Genomic DNA, 15,883 nt, shown 5'->3' on the forward strand with positions numbered 1-15,883 from the left:
GTCTGACAGATCAGAGGAAAGGTTCTATGCACAATGGACTGGTCTGCACTCCGCAGCGTTATGCTATTGGAGAATCAGCCAATATTCAATACTGTATTCGATCAATGATCTAATTTATGGCTGTCTCGTTTCTCTCATGAGGGCTCCCCAGGGGTAATGAACCCTCGCCACAGACGGCAATCATTCATAGCTATACCAACGCCGCGCATGTTCTCCCTATAAGCTATTTCCATGCACCAGCAGTAATAGTATTGCACACAGCCAGACCTAGTAGGTTAGCATTGTCACAAATAACATTTATATAACTAATAACTAAGTAAGTTAGTTAATGCAAGAGTTAAGTTGGAAGAGAAGAGAAGCGGGACGATTCGGGTCAGTGAAAACTCAGAACCAATCAGATGCGGCGAGAGAGCGGGCCCGCCGAGGACAGGATTATCGACCCATTTTTTTTCATCATCGTTCACGCTCACTTTTCACAAGACTCCCCGTTGTTTTCGCAGTTATATGAGTTACATGATAGACGACATCGATCATTTATTTGTCCTTGTCAACCAGAGACGCCAGACGTTAGATCCCCGATAAGCCGGCTGTTCTATTCGTTCTTGCCCCCTTATATTCATTGCGAGGGCTTTCCGCCCTGATCGTCTCGATCGACCGAGTTGTTTGTGGCAACGGCCTCAAACCTCGCCATCTTTCCTGCGCCTTGGTCAATAGAAAGAATAAAGAAAGTAAAGATGAAGGTCTTTTCGTCCGACTGCACCTTCGATTATTCGTGGGAAGAGGTTTCCACCGCAAACTGGCGCAAATATTGCCCTTGGAATGACAAGTCCACGCATGTGAAGGCTGTTGATACGCTTTCCAGAACGGTGGAGCCATCCACAGGTCTTGTGAGTACTTGCAGATGCGTTCAAGACTAGTAAACCGATCCAAGCATCACTAACAGTGTTGGTGTCTAGTTACGCACGGAGCGTTTAATAACCTGCCAGCAGACTGTTCCCCGTTGGGTGTTGTCACTCTTTGGAGGCAGCCCGCTTTCTTACGTATACGAAGTCTCATATGTCGACCCCGTGGAAAAGAAGGTGACTATGTGTTCCACAAATCTCACATGGTCCAACGTCCTCAATGTTAAAGAGACGGTTGTATACCAACGTTCACGGTCAATGCCAGGCACAAAAACAGATTTCCAGCAGGAGGCTATGATCACTGCACTGTGCAGTGGTTGGCAGAAGATCAAAAACAAAGTCGAAGAAGCCAGCATCGAGCGATTCAGTCAAAATGCAAAACGAGGCCGTGAAGGCTTCGAAGCTGTCCTTGAGATGAGTCGGCGCGTCTTTGGAGAACAAAAAGAACTGGAGAAGGAGCATCTCAAATCAACTTGATCATTTGTCTTATATTTGAACTTGGTTACGGCTCAGCGACTGCATAAACTTTGACACTGCATCGGCTTATCGACATGGCGTTATTTTTCTTGGGTGATATCACACATTTTCGGCGCATAGAAAAAGCTCTTATTTCAAATCCCCACGATGTCCTTGAGACGCTTGTATCTTTCCTGGATACTCTGTCGTCTAATCAACGATCTGATGACCTGCACTTGTTTTTACTTTTTGATGACGTTTATAATGTAGATATTCTTAGAGAGGCGAGCGAACTATCAATTTTAGACATTGATATACAAGTCATTTTGTTGTATTTCATATACATAACTTCGGTTATATGAAGCTAGTAATCTACGCTTTTCTATTTGAGTTTCCTTGTAGGCTCCCTGCACCTACAATTCAGTCGAAGGTGTTCGACGATGATGAATAACTTGACGTGACATTGGCCATGCAATATTTTATTCATCAGCCATTAAGTCAAAGCAACCCGTGACCCTGACGCCTCCTTCTGCTTTGTATGCTGTTCAATGACGCCTTTCTGTAGTTTTGCACGTTGCCTCGCCTCGTAAGCGTTACGACTCTTTAGTATTCTTTCGACGATTTCCCCAGCATTCACATTTTGAAATGGGTGGGCTTCGATTTCTCTGAAGATTCCCATCTCTCTTGGAGCAATATAAGGATCATAGGTTAGAGGGATAAACGTAGTCGGTCCATGGTAAACCGCATCTGGAATGCCCCATGGCATTGCTTGTAAAAATGGTTTCGTTGGCGCGAATGGCGTTGAGAAAACGATAGTATGAATATACTATCGCGTATAATCAGTCTAGGAATAAACCACATGTTGGGAAATCAACATACCTTGCATTGAAGAACGCATAGACCTCGCTCAAAAATGTTCATGATCGGATAATTGAGACCCTTCCATTGATTGATAACTGCGTCATCGTGGATACCAGCAACAATGTAGGCGGGACCGTAGTCTTCACCCTTAAGAGAGATTCTTTTTTCCTTCTCAGCGGGTTCAAACCATCCACGTTTTTGAGCCTCAGCTTCTTCGATGGACCACACTCGCCGAAGAAACTCGATATGGCCCGACGAGAAGAGATCGAAGCCACCATCTACGTAAATAATACGTTGCCCGGGATTTGGTGGCACACCACGGATTAAATTTTCGAAAATCCCGGCCTCTTCGATGCCTTGGCCAATTTTTGCTCTCTCAGTGCCATTCCAAATCCAAACTTCTGGCCCCGGTTTCAAACCCGTCTGGTCTGTAGCGTAATCTCTTAATCTCTGCAGTAAATCCGCCCCAGAATCCTTTCTGTCTTGGGGGCTACCAGATCCTTCATTTCCCTCTATGGTTTCTTTGACAGATTTGACGAAATGGTTTTTGGTACACAGAAGCATTCGACCAACTAGATCAGTGGTAGAAATCCCTGGAGTTCGCTTGACAACCAAGAATCGACCAGCTGCCTTGACGAAGCGATAGCAGTCCTCACCATTGCTGTCCGAGGTGATGTCATCGCCGTGGACAACATATTGGCAACCGTAATGTGATACCCAAGGCAAGAAGGTTACATAGGGAGCATGGGGAACAGACTTTGTAACCCATCTACACGCCTCAACAGCGGCAACACTGGGAAGCTTTAGGGATGATATTTTAAGCAAGGTTTGACGTGTGGACTAACCGTTCGGTGAGAGTCATGACAGTTGGGCCTTTGTTTTCAAGGATTGCCTCATCGGAATGAATGCCAACCAACAATTCCTTTCCTAGTTTCCTTGCCTGTAGCATGGCACCAGCATGGCCTATGTATAGTCTATGATATTAATATACGTTGAGGGTATTGACGATATGATTCGTACCATGATGACTGAAATCGAAACATCCATCAACCCAAATCCGGTCTTTTGAAATAGGGACTTCGGTCTGCGGGTCGACCGGCCACTGGCCAGGTGCAGGAATCTCTTCTTCGTTAGAAGTAGACATTGGATAGATAGTAGATAGCTATAATGTTGCCTTCCAATCGAGCTCAGCCTTGACGAGTAGATATGTTCCTTTCTCCAAATTTACGTGTAAAGATGCAGAAAAGGCTTCCAATATCTCAGAACATATACGGAGTGGTTTTGTTTGTGAGTTTGTTGAATTGTTTTTGGGTGAAACAGAATGGACAAATTTATTCAATATTGAACAGTCTGAGGAATTGAGACTTGTAATTAGTTGATTCAATATGAAATTAAATGGATGTCTTTATTACGTTGAGAATACATGAAGTAATGAAGTTAAATCAACCATGTTCCCCGCGCTAATTAATCCATAATCAAACTAACCCATGTATTCGCCGCTCTGGGAGGACCCTACTTCTCCGAATCAGACCTCATGAAACAATCGTAACGGTTCAGCGCGCATTGGACCCTACTTGCGGAGACATCGCTAACGAACTTTTAATTTTTTTCAATTTATATTGTTCCTATTTTCGTGAAACGCTTTGTCGAAATCCTACAAAATTCAAGCAACATGGGTGCTATGCCGATCCTCCCCCAAACACAGGTGGGAGGTATAGGAGGACCTCAAAGCGCTGCCACAATTTTCCAGCACATACATGAGCTATGCTCAAAACGAATATCAACCCTTGATTACCTGCGTAAAGCGTCGGTCCATCAAATCGTTACTGCAGGTTGTTCTTGCTAATTCCCTGCCAACTACAGACATGAAGGCCGAGTCTATTGGTTTAATACGATACGTTTTTCGAAAAGTGACCTCTTGAAGATGCCTTACTTCGATCCCAAGAGACTATCTCGCCGCGCTATAAATTATCTACTCCTTGGACTTTCACTCCCTCCAATTTTAGACGTGAACTCAACACCGGTGGAATACCTTCGGGCTCTTCATGCTCTCCTGATTGAATTCGAGGCTTTCCAGCAAGTCCATTCACCAGACGGAAATTCTTCGTCAAATCTTGTGAGAGCAAGGCTACCTCAAATGTTTAAGAGAGCAGCACATACAGGGACAAAAGGCAGAAGAACAAGCTCCGCCACTGAGATAGGTCTACCTATGCATTTCAGCGATTCTTCCGATGTCAAGGCGATGACAGGAAACCTTGCGTCTTCAGCTACCGCTGCATCAGCGATAACATCAATTCCAAATACAGATTCCTCAGATTTGCTTCCTGGCGAAGAGTATTCATATCTACTAACGCCTTCCCTCCCCTTCGACCCTGATTTTTTTGAAACATTTGCAACATTATGCGACGTACTTATTGATTGCTACACAAGGCTTATAAGCCTTATTTCCAGCCCTGCTATTTGTACTTCTGGCCTAGGGGAGCTTTTCACCAAGACCGATGCCAAACTTCGGAAGGTTATGGTTGCAGGCGTTGTGAGGGAATTCGAAGATGCAAGCAGAAGTGGCGCGAAGAGCGAGCTTGGAGGTGTTAGTCGGGTTGTGCTAGGCGGTCTTTTAGGATAACACCAAGTAACGAGCTGTTCAGCCACTTATAATGATCGCTGTCGTGACTATGTTGCCAAACATACCCATAAAATAACTTTACTCATATTGTAGACTCGCACCTCATGATGGTCAAGAGAACATTGAATATCGGTACCCCCTTCGACCTTGCTTTCATATATCGTCGCGCTTCTGTTATTAATCGAAAGTGTTTCGTGGAAAATGAATAGGCTCTCGATTATTATATGGACAATAGTTGGATCATACAAATACATATCGTAACTTCAATGACAATTGATATTTATAGCAACGACCGCGCAACATGCAAGTGATTTTGCGAAGGGATCATGTTACTCGTCAGTGGGAACAAGAACATGCTTTTCTTCGAGCAGTTTGGCGAGTTCACCGTTCTGGTGCATAGACATTAGAATGTCACAGCCACCCACGAATTCTCGTTCAACATAAAGCTGAGGTATAGTCGGCCAATCCGAATACTCTTTGATTCCTATGTCACGACAATTCAGTAGACGAAACTTCAAAAAGAATAAAAAAGATCTAAGATGTCATCGTAGTCGCACGCACCTTGTCGGAGTTCCGGGTCTTCGAGGACGTTAAAGGCAGTGAACTTTTGTGGGTCGACTCCTTGGAGACCAAGAATCTGTATGCTTGCTCGAGAAAATCCACACTGCGGCGTTTCTGGTGTTCCTTTCATAAAAAGGACAACAGGTGCCGATGCAACGGCTTTATCGATTGCAGCCTTTGTTTCTGATGACAGTAGACGGGCTTGCAGGGCAGATGGGCTAGATAAAAATGACCAAGGTCCTGGCACTACCCTTCCCTTGGACACTGATCGCGCAATGCCGCGGGAGGACTGTATCACGAGTGAGCAGACGAAAGAAAAGAAGGGTGGATGGTAGTCACTGCTAAAGTAAATCTTGAGAACATTGCCGACAGGAGGTGTGCAGCTCTAGAACAGAAACTGGTAGCTGATGGTAGCAGTTGGAGAATACAGAGGTTCTGGTCTGAAATTAATAATTACGCAGTTCTAGCGGATCATGTAATTAATTATTATTAATACAGTAATCATCATTCAGTGCAGAGTGGGGCTGTCGTAGGTGCAGGGCCGACGCGTAGAGTATATACAATAATAAAATATAGGATATGCAATATAATCTACAATATATTATACTATATATCATATAATTAAATTATACAGTAATCTATCAGTAGGACTAGTTTTGCTTCTAGATGAAAGATTGTCAATTGACAACCACAGTCTCACGCGACGGGGTATATTTGGACTCGATTTACTCTTAGAATGGATCAAAGATGCCCTGGAATTCGAGATTAATGTGGATATTTTACAAAGCACCGCCAATATGTTTACATTGAAGCATGTTCATCTCTCCCTTCCTTGCTAATGCTCCAGTACCGATCAAGATAGTCACCAGCCATACCCAATGAAATGCCTCCTCCAGTTATCCAACAGCCATGTTTGAACCACCACCAGCAATTGCGAACGTCTTTCAAACGTACTCTCCAGATCATCGTACCAAGGGTGAGAATGGCACTCCCACAACTGCCAATGAAGAAGATTGGCCCAGCCCCTGCCGTCAAGCCCGCAAGAGCAAGAAGACTGACTTGAGTGACAGCCAAGCCTGACAGTACGGCTTTGGTATTATGTTCATGGCGCAAAGCGATAGACTTGATTCCAGCGGCCACATCGTCTTTGATGTCCATATGCGCATATATCATGTCATACAAAACGGTCCAGGCCACACAGCTGGAATAAAGAGCCGCAGCAGTGGCGAGAGCAACAGGTTGACTTAGTAAATCTACACCAAGAGCCGGAAACCCCATGATAGCACCCCATGAAAATGTTAAACCGAGAACGAATTGCGGATAATGGGTGACTCTTTTGGCCAAAGGATATGATGAAACGAACAGTAAACTTGGGATTCCGTACCACAAGCATTCCATGGGAAACTGAAGAAGTATTCCCAAGCCGCCGAGGAGCTGAAATCCAGTAAATATGACAGCCTTCTGAGGTGTCAACGCTTTTCGCGCAATCGGGCGAAACCTAGTTCGTTCAACGTGAGGGTCTAGGTTCCTATCCCATAGATCATTGATCGCGCAGCCTGCACCACGCATGATCAGTGCACCGGAAAAGAAGAGTCCTGTTGTCGCCAATAATTCATAAGGAGAGGCCATTGGAGTGGCAATCGGTGCTGCCATCAAAGATGAAAATAGACATGGAAAAAATAGATAGTATGTTCCTGTAGGTTTATCCAAACGTATCAATTCAGCATAAGGTACCCAAGATTTTGGAAGGCGGGAGAGCAGGCCTTTTTGCGGCGGTGAATACGTTGCTGGACTGACTGTTGGCGCTTGTTGTGTAGCTGCTAATTGAGACTGGAAACTTCTGATGCTCCATGTCTGGCGAGTTGCAATCTTGTATTGTTTGCCAAATTGTAAGGCGGAAGGACCTGCTCTTGAATATTGTTGTGACGTAAAGCAACGGCTCGTCACAGCTGCCGTGAAGCTGGTCCTCAATCTCATTCCGTGAGATCCTCGCATCACCTGTTGTTGCGCCTCATTCCTCATGGATGCTGAGCATAATTTTGATTTGACCCTCCCAGGTAGTATTAACATTGGAGCACTTTGAGTCAATTCTAAATCTTCCGGCGTCTGCTACAAAGTATCCGCGTGAGGCTGCAGGGCCAAAAGGATACAGACTAAGTGTTAGACGTGAGGATATTCGAGAGGAAGGTTCCCTGACATGAAAAGAATCATGTCACTATTGTAACGGCGCGTCCAATCATGACTGGGCAGGGAGTGCCACGATATAATTGGATAGCACCACAAGAGGGTCCCACTGCGCCTGCTCTCCGGAGAGTGGACGGACATTGTCATAACAATCTCACGGGACTTTGGAGCTTCAAAGCCAGCTCGCCTTTTCCACCCTGCGCAATCATCTGGAAGAGCTATTTTCTTATTAACATCGGGTTTGAAATTTACGCGACAAAGTCTACCCATCTTCTAGACTGCGCATCGCTTGCTTTCCCTTCGCATTTCTTGCTCCAGTCCTGGCGCGCATGTCCCATAACAAAGCAAACAGCTCACATCCGTGTATGCTTTGGCCCTGTTCTCAATACATCTTTGAATTTTTTCTTAGTCTCCTTCACTATGCCGCAATCTGACTCCTGACTCGACCTCACGAGCTTCGAGCAACAACTGTAACCCCATGCCAGCCCAACGACCTCGGGCGGCCTTTGAGGCCATTCCGCCAAATCTAGATGTGGCAGCTTTGGTGGAGTCAACACCCAATTTTGAATTCGTTGTTAGAATACATAGAAACGCTATTTACGAACAAGGCCTTGATAATTTTGAAAAACTTGTCCGTCTCCATGTCGTGATCGGCGGCCAGCCCTTGGTCGTGGAGGGATACGACGCCAACTTGGAGAAATGGATATTTGCCGAGAGATGGCTAAGAGACAATTACGCGACGAAAAGTATGGCTTCATATGAAAATTCATTGAGTGGAGACTGGAGCTAACAAGCCCTGTGTCTACAGCGGAAAATGCCAGAAACCTCACCACGAAATCCAACCTTCCCTTGACCATCGGTCACTATCTCAATAACATGCATATGTTGACGGAACAATGGAATTTGACCAATTTTGCGGATCCAGAGCGCCAAAGAATATACTTAAAAGATATCGACTGCCCAACAGTCTGGTTCGAGAAACTAAAGGAAACCATACCACCATTTTTATCCTACTTGAATGAATCCACGGGTGATACGGGGGTATCTGAATCAAATATCCATGGTCCTGGAATTGGTCGTGGCCTAGGCATTGCAAGAGCCGGCGATTTGATGAGTAGCCTTCCAGCTGAAATGAGGGCAGAGAACCTTATGTGCTACATAGGACATGAGGGTACTTACACTCCTTGTCACCAAGAGATGTGCGCAAGTCTTGGTCATAATATAATGGTTGAGGCGTCAACAGGTGCATTTGAGTATGGCAAGCGCACAAAACCTGGATCTTCTATTTGGTTCATGACTGAAACTAGTGATCACCGGTTGGTTTCGGAATACTGGTCGTCTGTTCTAGGCCATGATATTGATCTGGAGGATCATTTTGCTCAGATCAGCGCCTGGAAAGTGGCTCCATTTAAGACATACGTCGTGGAGCAAAAGGTAGGCGATTTTATTCTCATCCCACCCCTGGCTCCTCATCAGGTTTGGAATAGAGGTACAAGAACGATGAAGGTGGCTTGGAATCGAACGACGGTCGAAACACTAGAGATGGCTCTAAATGAAGCCCTTCCTCGCGCCAGAGTTGTCTGTCGAGATGAGCAATACAAGAATAAATCAATCATATATTTTTCCCTCGATAGATATTCTAAACTACTCTCTGCTGCCGACGAATCCAACCTCCGTGGCCCTAAGATTCGTCAGCTGCAGAAGGACTTTCGGAAGCTCTTCAATCTTTTTACTCAGGTGTTATGCTCCGAGAGCTTTTCCAATGAACTTCCAGCTGAGAAAAAGGTGGAGTATTTACCATTCGATAGCAACGTGACCTGTTCTTATTGTCGATGCAATATTTTCAATCGTTTTTTGACATGTCCACATTGTGTTGGGAAATTTGTGAATGACGAGGAGGATTATTACGATATCTGCATGGACTGCTACGCAATGGGCCGAAGCTGCGCATGTATATCTAACCTGAAATGGGTTGAACAGTTTAAATGGTCTGATCTATCGGGAAAGCACGAATCCTGGAATGAGCAAATTCATGCCTTTTCTGGTCAGAAGAAGTCTAGCCCTGAGCAAGATCAACCCTCGAGTTTTGACACAGAGCGGCGAAGGTTGGGCCGCAGGACGTTAGCTGAGATTTGCCAGTTGGAACTGAGGCGACGGCCATGGGTTGACATAACAAAACCCCAGCCTCATCACAAGGAGCAAGACGAGGACGTAAATGATGGAGACGAGGGGGAAAGGTCACAAAAACGAAGAAAAATCCAACGACCTGACAAAGTCTCTAAGAACCAGGCCAGATGTCATATATGCAAAGGCTTTGAGCCGAGTTGGAAGCTGGCGTCTTGTTCAAAATGCGATCTTAATTACTGTTATGGTAGCCTTTTTAGGGCATTTGAAATTACCCCCCAGTCAGTCATGGAGGATTATAAATGGGAATGTCCAAAGTGCCAAAAAATTTGCAGTTGTGGCGCTTGTCGTCGTAAAACGACTACAACACCTTACGAGCCGAAAGGTTTATTACTTGGCCATGACACGAAGAAAGTAGCAGACTCTCGAAGTGTTGAAGCTTTGGTCAACTATAGCCATTCCAACATTGGATGGTTGAAGAAAGTTGGAGATGGTGGATCGGACTCTAATCGCCGCCTACAAAGACATCAGGCAGAAGCAGAAATGGCCAAAATGCGTGATACTGTGGCGGGTGAAGAAGAAGACGGTCTTTATGATCATAATGCTCAGATTCATGATCCGCAGGTTACTATGTATGACGGTATTCCTATCGATCCAGCTCTAGCTGCTATGGCTAGTCAGTCAATCGATGCCATTCAGGCCGATATTGCTTCTAATTATTTGCCCGAGGTTGCTGCAAAATTTCAGCAGCTTCATTCAAATGCTGAAAACGGATTACCAAGGACTCAAGAACAGGCTTATCAAGATGCTGCGGCAATCAGGTTTGAGCTACCGTTCACGAATTTCCAGTCTTATGGCACACCGGAACCATTTATGCCACAGCCTTCCGTGAATAATCAGAACATTACAAATGGTGTGATAAATCTAAATGGCCGGTCAAACCCTCATTCTATCCCCCAAAATGGACTTATTGTTCGACTCCGCGTTGGCCGACGACGAATGGAAAGTCTAGGGTTATCACATAATGGAACAGCAGGAGGCCCAGTGCGAACCCTAGGGATGTCAAACGGTACTACCATAATTGAATCGGACCTTTCCTTTCATAGTTACTCAGCTTCGCACGGAGATAACGCTAAGACTAGGAGGCGTCGTGGCGAAAAGGACGTTGACTTCAAAATGAAGAGAGATTCAAAGTCAAGCATGTCGAGGACCGCTGAAAAGCCAAAACGGAACGTCCGTGTGAACTATCATGAAGACTCGGATCTCTCTGATGGCATATGAATCTATCGCACTTTTTGTTTCTAACAACTTCTATGGCAGTGCAGAAATGAAGCAGTGCCTCAGTTCATGATTTCGATTTAGGGTAAGCGTAGAGCAACAATAGGATGACTTCTATTCAAGACGTACACTCTCAAGTTGACACTTTGGAGAAAACTTGACGAAGCAACTGACATCCAAGTTCCGGAGCAATGCTCAATTTTTTTTTTTTTTATAATTGTAAGTTTATACCCTTGCCAGTGTGACCGTTTACGAGCTTTTTTGTTCGCCCATTTTTCATCCTTAGCTTGTCCATCCAGAATATCAGTATACATAGGACAGGCTGATTGACTTTCGAATGTTCCCTAAAAATAAATTCAAAGCCTGCAGGCGATCTAGCATGGGTTGACTCAAGACTTTTTTTTGGTTTGGTTTGGGATGTAGTTTCGTTTAGATCTACAGCTTGTACGCGTAGCGAAGCTCAACTTAAACACTGAATTTGTGTATTATGACCTAGCAATCGTCATATCAATAATGTCCTCTCTGAAAATAGTTCGCCTAGGCACCCTTATACTCGTATCGAAGGTTCTCGAGTTCTTCGATGTCAACTTGAAGTAGTATTCGACTCGCCACACGTATGACACCGAGAATGACTGTAAAAGATATGGCAATGGGTCATCCAATTGACTGACATTAAGTAATTTGTTGGTAAACTTACCTCCGGGAAGAGCGCAAAGGACGGTGTCCTGATGATCACCATAAACTTGGTTACTCAGCGAATACCATGACTGTAAAAACAGTATCACGCATATAACCGAGTTTATAGGAAGGAGATAGCCCTCAACATCTTTTGTCAAGGTTGGATGCTTTGGCTTTTGGATAGCCAATAAACCAGGTACTCCATCGCTGTCATCTTTTGAGCTCAAGGAGCCACTTCTCATTATATGCGCTGTCACACAAAGGGATGCTATACACATTATGTATGATAATCGAATCGCAACTGTTACGGAGGACGACAAAATTGAAGGAAGATAGGCAACAGTCGCAATCAGTGGCATGATAGTAAATATTTTCTATTGCAGACAATTAGAATAGAGCCTTTGAAACTTCTGATGCAATCTCATACATAGTAGAAAGCATTCTGTGCATTATTCTTCAGGTTCAGCTCTCGAATGAGATTATCTTGCTCTGAATAGTTGAAATCAGATATTAGATTCTAACGTTGGAGAGTTTCATTAGGTTTTGTATGTTCGAACCTTCCTCATCCAACTCCTCCCTATCATCATTATCTTGGCCATCGTCAGAATATCGAAAGGTTCGTCTAAGCGTCGCAGCCATGTCGATATTTATCATTTTCATGGGAGGAAGCAGGTCGGTATTAAGTTACGACACCATGCACGCTAATTAATTACCCGCTTGCTTGCCGGCCTTCCCAAAACTTCACTCGTCGGACCTACGCAAAGTCACCACCGATCTTTCGCCAATTCACCATTGTCCCAAAGCCATTCTTTCCTGCACGACCCAATACCAATCAATAAATGAACGTCCAAAGACAACTCTTATCATGGCCCCTCCGGAGCTATGTCCGTGCGGGAACATCAAGAAAAGCTAGCCCGTTCCCCAGATTCCAGCGTCGTTCACTCATCCCTGCGCCTTCAGCCAATTCAGGACCTCTCCTAGATCGCCGGGCTGATAGAGACCTTCCGAAAATCGAGTCTGGGTTTAAATGGATTCCCACATTGCCCATCTTTGCAGTCCTTGTGGGCGCGGCGATGATGGGAATATTCAACTATCAGAAATCTTCCTCGAGTGTTGTGAGCAGCACACTATACGCACTACGGACATCCCCACAGGCGCGAGAGATTCTTGGAGATGAAATTTATTTTGCTCAACAAATACCGTGGATAAGCGGGGAAATGGATCAGCTCCATGGTCGCATTAATATATCATACTGGGTCAAAGGGACCAAAAGCAAAGGCAAAATGAGGTTCAAAAGTGTGCGCCCTGATCGTTTGAGCTATGTAAGCCTGTCCATTTTTCTTTTATTTTTCCCGCGGCCAATTCATGCAAGCAATTATTGGAAGCTCATGCTAATGGATTTGCTATAGTTCCATACTGAGGAATGGAGCTTGGAGACTGAAGATGGAAAGGTTGTACAGCTTCTTGCGCCTGAAGAAGACCCCTTTCAAACTGCGTGAAACGCTTGTCCGTCGAGTTGAACTCTGTGTAGTATAGAAGGCGACGCTGATAATATTGCATCACTTGTGGCGTTTTGGTAATCAGAAGAAATCTAGTGGGAACTGGCGTTTTAGGGTATAGTCTTATATCTATAAACCTCCACTCATTGACAAGAAAGAGCATGTTATTTATTATAGTACATTCGTATAAATACATGAAATTTTAACTATTGAGACGGTTGAGATGCTGCGTCTAGGGGGGATGGCAGCTCAACTGTTGGCCATGGTTTCTTGAGCGCATCTTGAATTTTGACGATACAGCCCTTAGGTCCGCTGACAGAACCTATGGAGTTGTTAGCATGGTCAAATTTGACAGTATAATAATCGTAAAAGCACACATACCATTAACAACTACAAGCCCGTTTTCATTATCGACCTTCAGGACTTTCAGATTTTGCAGCGTGTTCTGCTTGTTTCCCATGTTTCCAGCCATTTTCTTTCCAGGATAGACCCTAGAACCACCTCCTTGGCTAGGGCCTGCAGAACCCATAGAACGGTGAGTCAAACTAACACCATGACTACGATCTTGTCCGTGAAACCCATGTCTCTTCATCACACCAGCAAAGCCCTTTCCCTTAGTATTTGAGCGCGCGTCAACGAATTGACCTTCTTGAAACCAGTCTGCATTAATCTCTCGCCCGATTTCTAAAAGCCCTGCGCTGTCCTTCACACGAAACTCATGGACATATCTCTTCGGGGACACACCGTTTGCCGAAAAATGGCCAACGAGCGCTTTGTTCATTCGTTGATGAGATTTCCAGCCAGATCCAACTTGGACTGCGAAATATCCGTGTTTTTCAATGGTCTTGTGTGCGATGACTTGTACTCGGTCTAGCTGGAGGACGGTACATGGGATGCGTTCTCCTGTTTCGGGATCGTAGATGGCCGTCATGCCTTTCTTGACTGCCAGCGCTCCTGTCCGGTGTGGAAGCGTATCGGCTCTCATTTTGCGTTCCAAAGCAGCAGCTGGCGTAGATTTTAGGAGGGGTAGACCGGGTCTAGCATTGTAGGGATTCGCCTTGGGCGGATTGAGAGATCTGATGCCAAATTGTCGCTTGCTGGTGATATTGACAAAAAACTGGGCAACCCATCCACGCTGGCTGAGGCACAGAGCCTCTCGCGGCAGCTTTGGAGGCATCTTTGGCCCACGCAGGAACAGGCGGGAAGAGAATGAAGGAATTGATGAGTTGTGCAATTCGAGTTGATTCGACAACAGGAAGGCCCAGGCGAAACATATTAATTATTATTGTCCGCCAGCAGTAAATTGCCAAGCCAATTCCTCGCGGATTCGGCCTAGCGCGTTCGGGCGGTCTGGTCCGTTTCAGCCGCCATTGGGACGTTTTTATATAATAACTACAGCCGTTTATCAATAATACCGAGAAAAAAAACCATGGGACATCATAGCGCATGGTGAGAAGACAACACCAGGCCGGCGGAGTGAAATCGAACAGTTTAGCAACATATATTTGCCATCTCTTATTGCCGGCTTAATTTCGTTATTGCAAGACACGCATATCCCTATCTCAACAGGGCCGAATCACATCTGAGAATGCCGCCGTCATTAGCTGTTACCATGTCGCAGCTGATGCGCCGACAGGCAGAATCTGTATTCCAAAAGAGAATATTCACCGGGAAGCCATTTCTCAAGCGTCGAACGATATCCTTCCAGACAGTTCCGCATACGAGATCTATCTCTCAACAAAGTCCCCGAGGCCATCTCGCGACGAAAAGAATCAACAATCCCTTCTTCCGACGTCATTTCTTCCAGCAGAGATTCTCATCTGCTCAAGCTCAAACACCACCACAGTCGTTGTCGCAGCGTCTAAAGAACTTGTCTCGCGAATATGGATGGTCTGCCGTTGGTGTTTACTTGGCCCTTTCTGTGCTCGATTTCCCATTTTGCTTTGCGACAGTGAGACTTCTCGGCGTTGAACGGATCGGTCATTTTGAACATGTAGTGATGGAAAGAGTGAAGGGTGCATTTGGGAACCTTTGGCCATTGAAAAAGGACTCGGATGACACAGCTGTGGGGACTAGGGATGATCTCAACGAGGAAATAGATGACCACGGCGTTATTGAGGCTCGTAGGAGAAATGCCGAAGAAGGTGCAAGTATGTTTATCTAACTATTCTTTGTCAAATTTTGTGCCATATTACTTGTGCTAATCCTCGCGACTTAGGCATATGGACTCAACTTGCCCTGGCGTACGCGATCCACAAGAGCTTCATCTTTCTCCGAGTACCTCTCACTGCTGCTGTGACACCGAAAGTTGTTAAGACTCTTAGGCGATGGGGTTGGAATATCGGCAAGAAGACGCCCAAAGCAAAGTAATAGGGCGACGCAATCAATCGGCCATTCCTCTTAACGTCCACACGACATAGTGGCCGCCCCTGCGCAACTCTCACCTCCTCTCACATAAAGTCGTGGATTGGATGTATTATATGTTTGGCTTACACTCTCCTCTGCTCTTGGGACTTCCACCAGAGATTTAGAAAGATCTGAAACCTTAATGTTCTGCTATATTGACGTAATGTATTATAGAGATTACAATAGAATGAAGTATAAATAGGAATCGTTTGCAGTCTACACGTTCCATTATGGAGCGGCTACACTCTTAAAAGACCTGGAAATTGGTATCTATAAACCTCGCAAGCTAGCGACTGCAACACATTCATGTG

The 15,883-nt window shown here is 45.1% G+C and overlaps 9 protein-coding genes across 9 annotated transcripts; 5 read left to right on the plus strand and 4 right to left on the minus strand.

The window, feature by feature from the left end:
- The first annotated feature begins 476 nt into the window (after positions 1 to 476).
- BGW36DRAFT_410260 (putative mitochondrial protein sorting) lies at positions 477 to 1,680 on the plus strand. Its single transcript, XM_046219133.1, has 2 exons — positions 477 to 887; positions 957 to 1,680. The coding sequence occupies exons 1-2, from the start codon at positions 735 to 737 to the stop codon at positions 1,377 to 1,379; spliced, it is 576 nt and encodes a 191-aa protein (XP_046068988.1). The 5' UTR covers positions 477 to 734; the 3' UTR covers positions 1,380 to 1,680.
- A 171-nt stretch (positions 1,681 to 1,851) lies between these two features.
- On the minus strand, positions 1,852 to 3,363 carry BGW36DRAFT_430858 (phosphoethanolamine; the record flags this gene model as incomplete). The annotated part of the gene is made up of 4 exons (XM_046220897.1): positions 1,852 to 2,184; positions 2,238 to 3,012; positions 3,065 to 3,182; positions 3,240 to 3,363. 4 exons carry the CDS (start codon positions 3,361 to 3,363, stop codon positions 1,852 to 1,854), a joined length of 1,350 nt encoding a protein of 449 aa, XP_046068989.1.
- Positions 3,364 to 3,900: 537 nt separating this feature from the next.
- Positions 3,901 to 4,842, plus strand: BGW36DRAFT_302142 (uncharacterized protein; the record flags this gene model as incomplete). The annotated part of the gene is made up of 2 exons (XM_046211755.1): positions 3,901 to 4,025; positions 4,083 to 4,842. 2 exons carry the CDS (start codon positions 3,901 to 3,903, stop codon positions 4,840 to 4,842), a joined length of 885 nt encoding a protein of 294 aa, XP_046068990.1.
- A 24-nt stretch (positions 4,843 to 4,866) lies between these two features.
- BGW36DRAFT_437007 (putative para-hydroxybenzoate-polyprenyltransferase Coq2) lies at positions 4,867 to 7,380 on the minus strand (the record flags this gene model as incomplete). Its single annotated transcript, XM_046221457.1, has 3 exons — positions 4,867 to 5,326; positions 5,404 to 5,741; positions 6,254 to 7,380. The coding sequence occupies 3 exons, from the start codon at positions 7,378 to 7,380 to the stop codon at positions 5,172 to 5,174; spliced, it is 1,620 nt and encodes a 539-aa protein (XP_046068991.1). The 3' UTR covers positions 4,867 to 5,171.
- Positions 7,381 to 8,065: 685 nt separating this feature from the next.
- Positions 8,066 to 10,377, plus strand: BGW36DRAFT_301721 (putative JmjC domain protein; the record flags this gene model as incomplete). Its single annotated transcript, XM_046211716.1, has 2 exons — positions 8,066 to 8,333; positions 8,396 to 10,377. Coding segments are annotated over 2 exons (2,250 nt in total), but the record flags the coding sequence as incomplete, so codon positions are not given.
- Positions 10,378 to 11,415: 1,038 nt separating this feature from the next.
- Positions 11,416 to 12,306, minus strand: BGW36DRAFT_437013 (uncharacterized protein; the record flags this gene model as incomplete). Its single annotated transcript, XM_046221458.1, has 4 exons — positions 11,416 to 11,621; positions 11,687 to 12,041; positions 12,095 to 12,156; positions 12,225 to 12,306. 4 exons carry the CDS (start codon positions 12,304 to 12,306, stop codon positions 11,527 to 11,529), a joined length of 594 nt encoding a protein of 197 aa, XP_046068993.1. The 3' UTR covers positions 11,416 to 11,526.
- A 200-nt stretch (positions 12,307 to 12,506) lies between these two features.
- Positions 12,507 to 13,166, plus strand: BGW36DRAFT_302982 (cytochrome oxidase complex assembly protein 1-domain-containing protein; the record flags this gene model as incomplete). The annotated part of the gene is made up of 2 exons (XM_046211838.1): positions 12,507 to 12,989; positions 13,077 to 13,166. The coding sequence occupies 2 exons, from the start codon at positions 12,507 to 12,509 to the stop codon at positions 13,164 to 13,166; spliced, it is 573 nt and encodes a 190-aa protein (XP_046068994.1).
- Positions 13,167 to 13,332: 166 nt separating this feature from the next.
- Positions 13,333 to 14,498, minus strand: BGW36DRAFT_325836 (mitochondrial 54S ribosomal protein YmL9). The gene is made up of 2 exons (XM_046212724.1): positions 13,548 to 14,498; positions 13,333 to 13,488 (listed from the first exon to the last, which is right to left on the minus strand). Exons 1-2 carry the CDS (start codon positions 14,341 to 14,343, stop codon positions 13,373 to 13,375), a joined length of 912 nt encoding a protein of 303 aa, XP_046068995.1. The 5' UTR covers positions 14,344 to 14,498; the 3' UTR covers positions 13,333 to 13,372.
- A 67-nt stretch (positions 14,499 to 14,565) lies between these two features.
- BGW36DRAFT_385922 (putative peptide alpha-N-acetyltransferase Nat2) lies at positions 14,566 to 15,793 on the plus strand. Its single transcript, XM_046216969.1, has 2 exons — positions 14,566 to 15,316; positions 15,385 to 15,793. The coding sequence occupies exons 1-2, from the start codon at positions 14,755 to 14,757 to the stop codon at positions 15,534 to 15,536; spliced, it is 714 nt and encodes a 237-aa protein (XP_046068996.1). The 5' UTR covers positions 14,566 to 14,754; the 3' UTR covers positions 15,537 to 15,793.
- The last annotated feature ends 90 nt before the right edge of the window (positions 15,794 to 15,883 follow it).

This window comes from Talaromyces proteolyticus (assembly GCF_021365285.1).
Source record: "Talaromyces proteolyticus strain PMI_201 chromosome Unknown BGW36scaffold_10, whole genome shotgun sequence".
NCBI lineage: Eukaryota > Fungi > Ascomycota > Eurotiomycetes > Eurotiales > Trichocomaceae > Talaromyces > Talaromyces proteolyticus.

What these genes read in the sequence shown, in the direction of transcription:
- BGW36DRAFT_385922 (XM_046216969.1), top strand. Translation starts at nt 14,755, where the DNA reads ATGCCGCCGTCATTAGCTGTTACCATGTCGCAGCTGATGCGCCGACAG. An exon ending in AAATGCCGAAGAAGGTGCAA is followed by an intron (nt 15,317 to 15,384) that starts GTATGTTTATCT and finishes CTCGCGACTTAG; the next exon opens with GCATATGGACTCAACTTGCC.
- BGW36DRAFT_325836 (XM_046212724.1), bottom strand. Translation starts at nt 14,343, where the DNA reads ATGCCTCCAAAGCTGCCGCGAGAGGCTCTGTGCCTCAGCCAGCGTGGA. An exon ending in CGGGCTTGTAGTTGTTAATG is followed by an intron (nt 13,489 to 13,547) that starts GTATGTGTGCTT and finishes ACAACTCCATAG; the next exon opens with GTTCTGTCAGCGGACCTAAG.
- BGW36DRAFT_410260 (XM_046219133.1), top strand. Translation starts at nt 735, where the DNA reads ATGAAGGTCTTTTCGTCCGACTGCACCTTCGATTATTCGTGGGAAGAG. An exon ending in TGGAGCCATCCACAGGTCTT is followed by an intron (nt 888 to 956) that starts GTGAGTACTTGC and finishes GTTGGTGTCTAG; the next exon opens with TTACGCACGGAGCGTTTAAT.